Source organism: Neodiprion virginianus, chromosome 5 (genome assembly GCF_021901495.1).
Source record: "Neodiprion virginianus isolate iyNeoVirg1 chromosome 5, iyNeoVirg1.1, whole genome shotgun sequence".
NCBI lineage: Eukaryota > Metazoa > Arthropoda > Insecta > Hymenoptera > Diprionidae > Neodiprion > Neodiprion virginianus.
Genome location: NC_060881.1, coordinates 21,229,261 through 21,240,963, shown reverse-complemented (window position 1 = coordinate 21,240,963; position 11,703 = coordinate 21,229,261). Strand labels below are relative to the sequence as shown.

The following is an 11,703-nucleotide window of genomic DNA, read 5'->3' as shown; positions in this document are numbered from 1 at the left end:
TCTGGTTGTCGTGAGTGCATTCGAGCGGCATTTGATCGTTCTAGGGATTATAGACTTTTCAACAGAATCCTATGACACAACCAACGCGATCCTCGATATAAGATACAGCTTAAAAAGATCAGGGCAATGCTATCAGGTATAGGAGTTTCCAAAAAAGGTAAGTTCAAAGAGTGAAACTTTACAAGCACATCAGAACAATACTGACAAAACAGATAATTCTCTACGTCCAAACAGTTTATATGATTAAAATATTATTTTATTCTGTAATAATAAATATAAATACATCTATATTAATAATTGTGGAAGTACAAATTAATAAGGTTAACAACATTTATAAAAGCGTTTTAATAAAGAAAAGGCACTATAAAAAAATCTGGTGACGTTTGTTCCTAGTGACATGCCCGGATTTTGAGTTGGCAACAGTGTCAGAGCTCGAGTGAGAAAGAGACACAGCTATACGAACACGAAGGACGGTATTTTCAAGGAAGTTGCAAACTGTCAAATAAAAAATTGAACTGGACAACATCATCCTTGCGAAAACTTGTAACAGTCAAAAAGTTCACGGAGACGTAGTGGAGGCTCAATATGGTCTTGAAGGAGGTTGAGAAGTTGCTTGATGAGCTCGAGAAGGCAGAACTTGAGGTTAGCCGGTGAAAATCTTCGAAACCTAAGTTAATCTTAACTACACACACAATTTAAAAAAAAATTCTTACAAGCGTTGAAAATCACACCTCAATTGCAACGAATTGCGGAATGAATTAAATACTACGAGCTAACCTAATACAATACATTTTTTATTTTTGTTTCTAAAATAAAACTCAATTCTTAACCTAAAAACTTTCAAAATCTGAAGATAATAATTTTACATGAAAACGAATAGCGATCAAATTTTTACGAATTCTCTGCTATATCTGTAATCAAAAAGTTTGTCTTATTTCGTTTCAGGCACCTAATGGAGGCGCAACACCACAGACTTATACCCAGCTACTGGCGGTTTACCTATACCAAAATGACATGTAAGCCATACAGAGACGAGATAACGAAGGGAAAAAAATATAGTAGATTTACTTACTACACCTTGTATCTTCTGTTTATTAGATGCAATGCTAAATATTTGTGGAAACGGATACCGGCCAACGTCAAGGCAAACAGCAATGAACTTCAGCAGGTCTGGTTAGTCGGGCAGCGAATGTGGCAACGCGACTGGCCTGCAGTACATGCAGCTCTGAGCACTGAATGGAGCGAAGACATAAACAGCATTATGAATGCTCTCAAAGGTTGTTTAATCTAATGATGAGAAAATTCAATATCAAAGGGGGGTATGCTGGTCCAAAGATTTGGCAAAATCGATCAATTTTTTTTTTTGCATATTATTATAGCTACCTCTTTTAAGAATATTTTGACCAAAGCCCATGTCGAACTTCCAAAAATTGAGAAAGTTATGAGCATTTGAGTGAAACAGTGTACGACCGCTCGTCGTGCGCCTCAATAGATTTATTGGCTTGAATGCTAGAAAAATTTGCCTGTAAGGAAGCTGCGAATGTGACAAAAGGCTTCGTACATGCCTCACGAGTCGCCGATCAACGGTTAGAAAAATTCCCATTTCAGCTGATACAGACGTAAGTGTCAAAACAGAGGTCAAAACTTTAAACGCATTAACTTTAAATATGTTTATCTGAAAACTCCATATTTCAACCTTGTGGACATAAAATCTCGAGTTCTATCCAACCGGTTGACTTAAAATTTGGTATGAATCTTCAGTATACATTCTTCTATAGCCTATACCATAGGGATTGCGAAATTATTGTTATCACTATTTAAAAAAAGTGAAAAACATCGAAAAACACAGGGAACATAATTAATTCTGTTTTCAAGCAGTCACCGTTTTTTAATATTTTTTCCTTTTCTTGGTTCCGGCTATAGTGACATTTTCACTCATCAAGAAATCTCGCTGTTTTTCCGTTCTGGATGAATAGGAGCACTGGAATCGTGTCGTCCACCGCACCGTTTTTTTTTTTTTATCACGGCCCTATTTAGAGGCCCATAACGTTTTTAAAAAAATTTAAGAACAAGTTCTTTAAACACCAATAATACTTCTGTGAAGAAATGGATGGTGAAAATATAAATTTTTTTATATCAAGCCCAAAAAAACGCCTGAAATCCAGACCTCTAGACCAGAATAGCCCCTGATACATAAATAGATTCATGGTTTGAATACTAAATGCATGAATTTTGTATAAAGAAAGCAAGTAAAAATATCAGGGTGGTACTCTCATGAGTTAAAAGTATCAAAATAGATTCCAAAATATTTAGCTACCACTCCAGGCTCATACCTCAATTCTAAGTTCTGTTCATATCTTTTGCATTATTTCATTTAAATATCGGGATTCCTGGGACTTCACAATTAATTTTTTTTTGTTTTTTTTTTCAACTTTATAAAGTGTCAGATTTTCCGACAACACACTTCAGTAAAAAAAATGTACCGCGAATCGTTAAAAACTCTGTTGTTCAAATGGAAAGATTGAAAGGATTTAGGACATAACTGAGAATGGGAAAATAGCCTAGAATTTCGGCTACTTCCTTTTAAATTGATTTTGATAGATTTTAATTTCTATAGGAAATGGGAAAACTCACTTGGAAATGTGAAACTTGAGGAAAAACAGTATTGAAATTATTTTGTTTTAGAAAATGTTCGAGAACGCGCGGTAATATTGATATCAGAGGCATATTCCTCGTTGACGCTGATCACGTTGGCCAGCATGACGGGACTGTCGGCGCCAGAAGCGCAAACTCTTGCTACCGAGAGGGAATGGAAAATCGAGGGTGACATGGTACAGCCGAAGAGAATAGATAAGGACTATCATCTTGGCCAAAACAGCCTCACTGAGGACCAGCTCCACAAGCTTACGCAGTTTGTTTCGTTCCTGGAAAATTAAAATATCTCCAAGTCCGTTTGCGATACATGAATCGCATTTAAAATACTTCTATATCGTAATTTAATGATCTCTTGTCATATAAAGTGTATAATTATTCATGATATTATTATTACTGCTATTATTACTAGTGAAGAGAATCTACCTCATCATATTTCATACACCCGGTTTTTCTATTACTTTCTTCCTAATTTTTTTGTGAACAACAAGGCTCATGGTGGCTACTCTTGATGGAAGGCCTGGAAATCAGAGAAAGCTCAGGGAATATTTTAATTGGTCAGAAAAAATGAACGGTGGTTCGACGGAACGGGAAAAAACTAAGCTTATTCTACAAAAAATCAAAATTCGGAAAAATCGCATGCTACAAATTTTGAATCAATATAGATCGTGTCAAGAAATAAAGTGCTTTTCGGATGAAAAATTTCGTACTATGCACGAGAGATATTTTTATAAATTACGTAGAAAACAAAATATTACTTCCGCGTATATTTCTTGGATTAGCGTTACGCACCCATCCAGATATTATACATAGAATAGGCAAGATGCAGGGGTTTGCATAAGTAGAAAGGATGTCCTGGTCTCTATGAAAGATATTCTATCTACGCACTAAGTAAGTTTGCATATCAATCTAAATATTATATAAAATTTGTCTTCAAATAAATTAGAAAATGTTCTCTGTAAATGTTTAGGTAACAAAGTGATTTAAAAAAAATACTTCTGTGCTTAACCTCGCATGTATAATATAAATTATTCTCAGTCACCATTAAATAGATCGTGACGATATTATTGGCGCTATTACTCACCATTTTAGTCAGGGAAAGTCATGGAATTTTTCGACTGTTTTTAGTGGCCACCGTGAAGTTGCTGTTTTAACCAAATTTCATTCCAACATCATGGGTTTACGGAGAAATTTAATACGAACTCGGCATACGCGTAGGGGTAAGTTCAAGCCGAACTTATGAGTCTGATTTCTCACTCGCAAATGGAAAATCTATAAGTGATCGCGTATTACCGGAGCCTAATGCCTGTTCATGCCACTCGACGCTCGGGAATGGATTTGCATGGGTTCAGAAGATAGCCAAGTTGCACGAAACGGTTGGTGTAGTCAGTCGTTTCCACGCAATTTAATATGAAATCAACTTCGCCTCCTGCCTCATGTATCCTCACGTATTGTAATGTTACCCACATTATTATAGATGTAAAGATTAGTTCGTTACGCAATGCAAAGAACCCGATTTCCGAGACGAATCACGCAAACCGTCCGCACGTCGGCGTGGGAATTTGAATTATTTATAAGCTCTCTGAATTCGGCTCTTCTGGTAGGATTTTACAGGTTATGCCTGACGCGTGCTCATAAATTCATTCCAAAACTTGATAGAAATTGTGGACCGCATGTGTTAATTTGCTCTTCATTCTCCATTGTAAGAGTTGACGCGAGACAAGTGTAACTTGTTTTTTTTTTTCTAAGGCACTTGCGATTCAGGCAACTTTCTTTCGCAACTTATGTGTATTTACCATTGTCACACAAAGTTTATTGGACTTTGGAGTGATTTGATTTGGAGTTACCGAAATTACTGGATGTTGATATCTCCTTCGGGCTTTTTTAGTATTATTATATGCAGATTGCCGGAATCCTATTATTTGTCCTAGCATCTAAGGTGTCACGAACACTTTCTGGATTCATTTCAGGCAATTAACCACTTAACTGCCGAGGCATCGTATCGGCGTTAAGCGCGCCCGTGCCGTAACTGCCAAAAATCGTGGATTAGCGTCATAAAGTAATTCAATGTTTTGGTGCCTCAGGTGAATATTTACTTTTGAAAGCATGTGTTTTAAGTATTTTTGAGGTTAAGGAATCCGATTATGACATTCATACAGTTTTGAGCCCTCGAAGTGGACGAATTTTTGTTCATTTTCTCAAATGGCGTCACAAAACAAACTAGCATTAAATTAATACGAATGTGAACAAGTATCTTCATTCATTTATTCAATGCACTCAACTTTAAATGCTCGTATCGAATACAAGATGAACATTTAGGTGTATAGTAGTCTTCACTTTTTATAAACAATTTGGCTAACTGCAAAATGAAACCAAAAACAGCTCCCCAAGTTGTATAGTTTTCGAGATATTTCAGTTACAATATTTGAAAAATTCAAACCGGACGCGACATCTTTTAGAATATTGCTACCGAGTTCCGGTTTTAGGAGGCTTCGTTTGAGGCGAAAAACTAACTTTTGGAAAGATTCCTGAGAAAAAAAAAAGTTAAAATATAACCACCCTAATAAGTATAGCTTAAATTAAAAAAATTACTCGATAATTCTTTAAATTACGTATTTATACTCAAAAATACTATCATTCAATGTTTTTCCAAAGAAAGTTCATCCCGAAGAAAGAAGATGATAATTTGTTCTATGACAATGCGCGGAAAAAATAACTTTTTGTGGTCATAATTGAATTCCTTGACCTCAAAAATACTTAAAACACATGTTTTTAAATATAAAAATTCACCAGAGACACCCAAAAACGTTGAATTACTTTCCGACGCCATTTCGCGATGTTTGATAGTTACGGCACGGGCGCGTTTGATGCAGCTATAATTAATATGACACCGGCAGTTAAGTGGTAAAGGGTACTGTTCACGGATTGCTAATTCGATGGATACGCATACCATTTGGGTGATTTAATTGATATATTATACTGTAGTCTATAACCTATGATGCGTTGACTGAGGATATATATATATATATATCCTCAGTCAACGTATGATATAACCTTTAAGTTCATGCTAATAACGTTTGGTGTGTTTAACAATTTTTGATGTCATCTTTTCATGTTTTTCTTGTGTATCGCAGAGACGATACGATAATTCTCTGTATGATCAATTTCCATCAGGGATCATTTTGACTATGATTATCTTCATTTATACTATTGTTTTTTTCTGTACTTACTCAGATGAATCAGTTTGGTTTAAGCTTCCCAATACTAATGTTACTTCATAGCTTTCAATTTTACCCCGCCACTAATCTTATAAAACTCCATTATTGCTCGGACAACGAAAACTCGTCCCAGTGAATAAATGTTTCCATCGTATTTATTCGCTTTGAACAAAAATTTCTATATACACGTGCGCGATAGAAAATGTAACGCCACCACGCGAAGATACCTCGACGAGTATTGGGTGGTACGTACGTACTACGTAGGTTCGATTTGCTCGTGCTTTGAATAATGCAAATCATCATTATTCCAATGTACGATGATTGCGATTCGATTGTATTTCTATCGTATAAGCGAAAGCCTACGCGGAAGAGAACTCTCCGAGCGCTCTGAAGTTATCGCTTACCACTTGTAAGCCCAGCAATGCTGCAGACGCCTTCTCTCTTTCTCTTGCTCAAAGACAATGCCTATATAGCAACAGCATGAATTGAAGAGGAACAAGAATACATCATCATGAGAAGAATATGCTGAAAGTGCTCTTCTCTTGCGTCGATCTCTTTGTTTCTTCTTCAAAATCTTCGTCATGATTTCCGGATGGACCAGTTTCTTCTCTTCGACACTACGATGAAGTGAAAAGAGGAGAGTCGAGGCCGGCTGCAAAGTCAGCATGGTGTTTAATCGATTTAATGCCTGAGAAATTGTTGCGGTTGGTTCGTAATTCGAGGTATAACCTATAATCGGGTCGATTGATCGGATTGCGGTGATTCGACATTGAGGATGGAGTGACCAGCTGCTACACCAGGCTGACAGATCCTTGAGTTTTCAACGTCTATTCCCGCGAGAGTGAGAAAGGTTTCTCTATACGCGGACTGGCAGGTATTGTCGGAGGGAAAAGAGGCCGACATGCCGTGGAAGAGAGGATAGAAGAGCGAGATGAGGCGAAGAAGCTGGAAGACAGAGCCGTCGAAAGCGCGGAACACAGGCGCCGAACTCCGAGGTCGGGCGTGTCACGAGGAGTCGAGTCGGGCGATAATCGACACGGGAGGAGCAAAGGTCGCATTGAGGAGGTGAGCGCTGCAGAATGGAGATTGTTCAGCGTCCCGATCGGCTCGTTTCGATCACGGTAGGTACAGGCTTTTAATTACGTCACCGTCCTCGTCGACGGGGTCGATCATCTTCACTCGTAAACCCACAGCGAGGTTGCCTAGGTGCGCCGCTGCGTAGCACTCCATCGTCGAAGCACTAACCATTGTCTCGTTTGAGGAATTTGGCAATCCTAAGAAAACAAGGCTGCCCAAACAAGAAAAATATAAAAAATAAGATTCCTGCAGAAAGCCATGAAAAGCCAAAATTTTCAACCAAGTTCCTGGTAACCCAGAAACCTCACCCTTCCTTCACTTCAAAGATGTTCTTTTGGACACACATGAATGAAAGGGTTGATGGTAGCCTGAGTAGATCCATTCACGGGAGTCTAGATTCATCCGTTACGTCGAATTATACAGTAGAGATCTCAGCAGAAACTCATGCGGGTTTTGGCAAATAATAATGAAGGCCTGACAAATTTAGTTGGAACAAGTTTCAAGAAGAGTCACAAAAATGATTGAAGTTGTCGCAAAATCGTTCATTCAGCAGAACACTGACGAAGATGAACTGTTCTCATAGAGGCTAAAGCGAAATTCGTTTTATTCTTTAATGTCCAATTGTGTGCTAACAGTTTGTGAAACTCCCCCTCCGTTTCGACAGTGTGACGCGAAGATGCGATTCATCATATGATGCGCGTAGACGTAGGTGTTTGTACATGCCTAGGTGCTCTTTCTGTATGAGCTCGGGCGGTACAGGACAATCAAATTGATTGGGTACCCCGGCCACGCTCGCCCACGTCTTGAGGTCAAGCTCTCTAGTCTCGGGTTCAACTTCCCGCGCGCGACTCGCGTTCTCTGTTGCTGCTGGCTGTCCTCGCAGTGCTGCCGGTGCCCTAGGCGGAATCGCTAGTCGAGAAAGTGTAGATTTTCATGTGCAGCCAATTTTGAACATCATGCACTTGTCCGACGTTTGAGGGTTCTAATTGTAAATCAAAATTCGGAGTATGGATGTACAGAAGGATTGGAAATGAGACCTTCTTATGAAAAACAAAAAATCGTCGGAGGCTAATCGGATGGTTTATGGTCAGTTTGAAAAGTGGTTTCTTATCCTAAACTCAATGGAGAAAGCGTTGTTTCCGTTGTTGTTTATCGTCTCTGCTGGTCTCGCAGCAGTCAAAACGCAATGCTGGCGGATATTATTAGACATAACTCTTACCGCAAGGAAATAACCGAAACGCTTTATCTTGGATCTTGTGTTGTTGCGTAGTTATACAGCTATCGAAGCTTTGGAGCTAATCGTAGAACTGTACATAGCATTTAATCCGAAGGTGGGTATATAATTTTGTTGACCTCGTATAAAGAGGATCATCGATATCCCGGCGCTTGGACAATGGTACGTAGGTATCTGCCTATATTTTTTGGCCCGCTTCGAGATCGGAATGGGATTTCCGAGCGATCGATTCCTCCGCGGTGTCTGCGATGCAAGGCTGTTGTGACTAGCATTACTCCAATACTCGTCCTGGCCAGTCGACGGTGCTTATCTCCGGTGGACACAATTGAATGTACCGTACCGAGGCTCCGTCGTGGGCGTACCCTCTGTTCGATTGTTTCTTTATCGTGATCACTGGCTCGCGTCCCCCCGTTACCCCGCTTCGTTGTACCCCGTAACCCGTGTCGTCAGGTCGGCGATGCAAACACGCCGCTCTGAGAATCTCTAAGGTGGGTGCGCTATAAGAATAGCTATCCAGTAATGCACCCACCTCCTATGAACCACCACGCGCAGACATTCCATCCATTCTTTCTCTTCCTCTGTTCATCATCTTTATCGTTGAAATTTTACCATCATTTATACTTCAGGACTTTTGTAAAGAATTTATTTCAATCCCTTTTCGAAAATAGAAATTTAATTGCGGATCCCACCAGCTTCCTCAATGCTTTAAATTGGTCCATATTTTCTGATTAGTCAAACATAGTGAACCAAGTTTTGATTGCGTAGACACGTGTTCAAAACTATTCAATACAGATCGAAGTATCCTGCCGGCTTCTGTTCACTTCATCTTCGCCGGATTGTCCAATTTCTGCGGTATTTTGTGATTCATCAGTCGTTATAATCATGAAAAATACTGCGAACTGTAGCGTTCCGAAGACGTTGTGTCCAGGACATCATTTCCACAGGTTATGCATTTTTTCATCTTTCAGAACCCGTCGACAGTTATGACAAGACGATTTCACACCTGGTAACTGTGTTCTGGTAATGAAGACATGCGCAAGATTTGGAAAAAGTACCGCACAAACTTTTACGTAAGTCCTCCCGAGGTTGGGATGATTAACAAAACATGTTAAAGTCCTGAATCCCGACGGTGGAAACTTAGAAAACCATAGAAGTATTGTACAACGTCAACTGATAACTCGTCTCGTAAATATTAACCAGTAGGTGAATGAATTTTAAGAACCACGGCACATTCACCTGCAGAAGGGTTAGACAATCGGTCCGTGTGTACTCGGTACATTGCATCGTGTTATAGCTGTACGCGTTCACCTGCCGAGTCTCGTCCCGTCCCATCGACCTGGGAATCGCGTGATCCCGATAACCCCGTTACGCCGTTTACACGACGGTTACAAATGCGGGGGCTGAACTGAGATCAGGGATGGTGCAGGCCAAGGCGGCAAAAGCAGGAGATCGACTATTCTCTACCTCCTGCATCGGGGTTTCGCAATTTCTACGAGCGCGTAGATTTGCGTCCCCCTCCAGCTTCCCCCTGTCCCCGTGGTATTTAATCGCTATACCCCGGGAAGTGACGCCCGCCTAGAGTGCACCGTGCGAGAGAGCGTACGCGACTCCAATAAGTCTTGGGCATACCGACTCAGTGTGTGTGTACTATGCACATGGTTGGTGGATGTAACGCTCTCGGTGCAGAATATGCAGGTACCTGTTCACCTCTTGGCTGAGAACATTTCACATTATTTTTGATTTTTATTTCCCTTCTTTTCGTTTGGGAGGATGGATTTCTTTCAGGACTAGGTATATCAGATCACCCCGCCTACGCCGCCATTGTCTTCTGCATGATCACCGTCGCGGAGTGAGGTGGGTACGTGTAGCTTGACGTAATGTTGCTGCACAGTCTGCAGGTGGTGTTGGTGGTGGCGGCTCGTGATTATATGCAGAAAATAATGTAACATACTGCATGTAGAATAGAATATAATGTGCTATCATAATGTAGTTCATCAGAGCTAGGGAGTGTGCGGGGTATGTACATGCAGATTTATACGAGAGGCTGGTGGGCAGGATATACGTGGAACAGCGATTAGAAGACATTCGTCCCACACTTTCGAAATACCTCCCCTTTTACTCGCTCGGTAACGCAGGTAATGATAGAGCTCCACGAACTGCACCACGACACATCCAGCCGCCTGTCCTTAGTCTCGGTACGTACTGAGAGGTCGATCTTATACGTATGCATCATATATCGCTTGGCGACCCGATGCAGCTCGGATTACGTAAGCGGAGGCTTGAAGGGTCGGAGGTTCATACCGACTCTTCCTAGTCCTCTTGGTCCTCATCTTCTCCCTTTCGATCCGGGTTGGAGACGGCAGGTCGCTACGAGCGGTAGCAGCCAGTGGCAGCAGGAATCGACGGACCGACCGACTGACAGAGACTGAAAACGTTGATACTGCTGATCCGTTTATCGTATCCCGTCATGGTTGACGTCATCATCATCGCGGTGCGGGTTCGAATGCCGATCGCAATCGTTTATATTGATGGTTCAACATTACAGTGGCGGAATGGGAATGGAAACACTGTGGTACATTGCCAGTTTCGTTTGTAATCTGGTAGTATCAACGTGCTGCGGATTTGTTCTATACGAATGTTAATCGACTCAGTGTCCACCTTGGGACTTCAACCATGGAACGTGCACAGCTATTTTGATGATGGATGACGAGATGAGATTTAGATATTGGTTCAATTGTTATACAGCTATACGCGCGATGTTTCTGTCAAAGCAATACCTGCGGGTACCTTTGTTGGAAGGTGTGCGACCTCTGCCACCTAAAACATCCAGCGCCGAAGCCCTGAAGTCAATTGGTATACACGAGTCGATCAACATCTCAATCAAACATATCAGTTGGGAGTAAAAGTGCAAGATGTAGGCAAACACTCCGGAGTGTACTTCTGTCGATTCTCCGTCTAATCCCCGTCGACGATTAATAGACACACGTGAAATCTTAGCAAAGTGGAATTGGCACCCGCCTCGACATCCCGCTGCTCACTCAGCTCTCGGCTATCCTGCAGCCTTTCGTCACGATTAGTGATATTCCACGTCCTCGATGTCCGACCTGGCTGGAGAGCAAGGGAAAGAGTAACGAAGCGCCTGTAGGTATATGTTAAAACTGTCTCCAGGACGCATATGCGCGGATTTACTATACATAATATTGTAATATCGCACACTCGGCACTCCCGCAAGTTGGTATCGCAGTGCGGCATTGACGTAGAACAACCACAGACTACCGATTCAAATGACATTCAATGATCATGTGAAATTTAACCATATCTGGATCGGACACAACGCATCCTGCTCCATCCTTCTCCATAAATTGTTCACGTTCTCCGAACTATTTCGGTCGTGTATCATTCGGTACCTGTATACAGTAGTCGAATTGAGAGTGAGTATGAACCAGACCTCAGAAGTGACCAAACCGTCTTTATCCTTTATTCTCTAGGTTTTTGGGGACCTGACCTGCGGTGGTCCTGTCC

The 11,703-nt window shown here is 41.1% G+C and overlaps 1 protein-coding gene across 1 annotated transcript; it reads left to right on the top strand.

Moving 5' to 3' along the window:
- Nucleotides 1–3,094, top strand: LOC124304940 (COP9 signalosome complex subunit 8). The gene is made up of 5 exons (XM_046763748.1): nucleotides 1–157; nucleotides 394–642; nucleotides 946–1,016; nucleotides 1,099–1,277; nucleotides 2,686–3,094. Exons 2-5 carry the CDS (start codon nucleotides 586–588, stop codon nucleotides 2,934–2,936), a joined length of 558 nt encoding a protein of 185 aa, XP_046619704.1. The 5' UTR covers nucleotides 1–157; nucleotides 394–585; the 3' UTR covers nucleotides 2,937–3,094.
- Nucleotides 3,095–11,703: the final 8,609 nt, after the last annotated feature.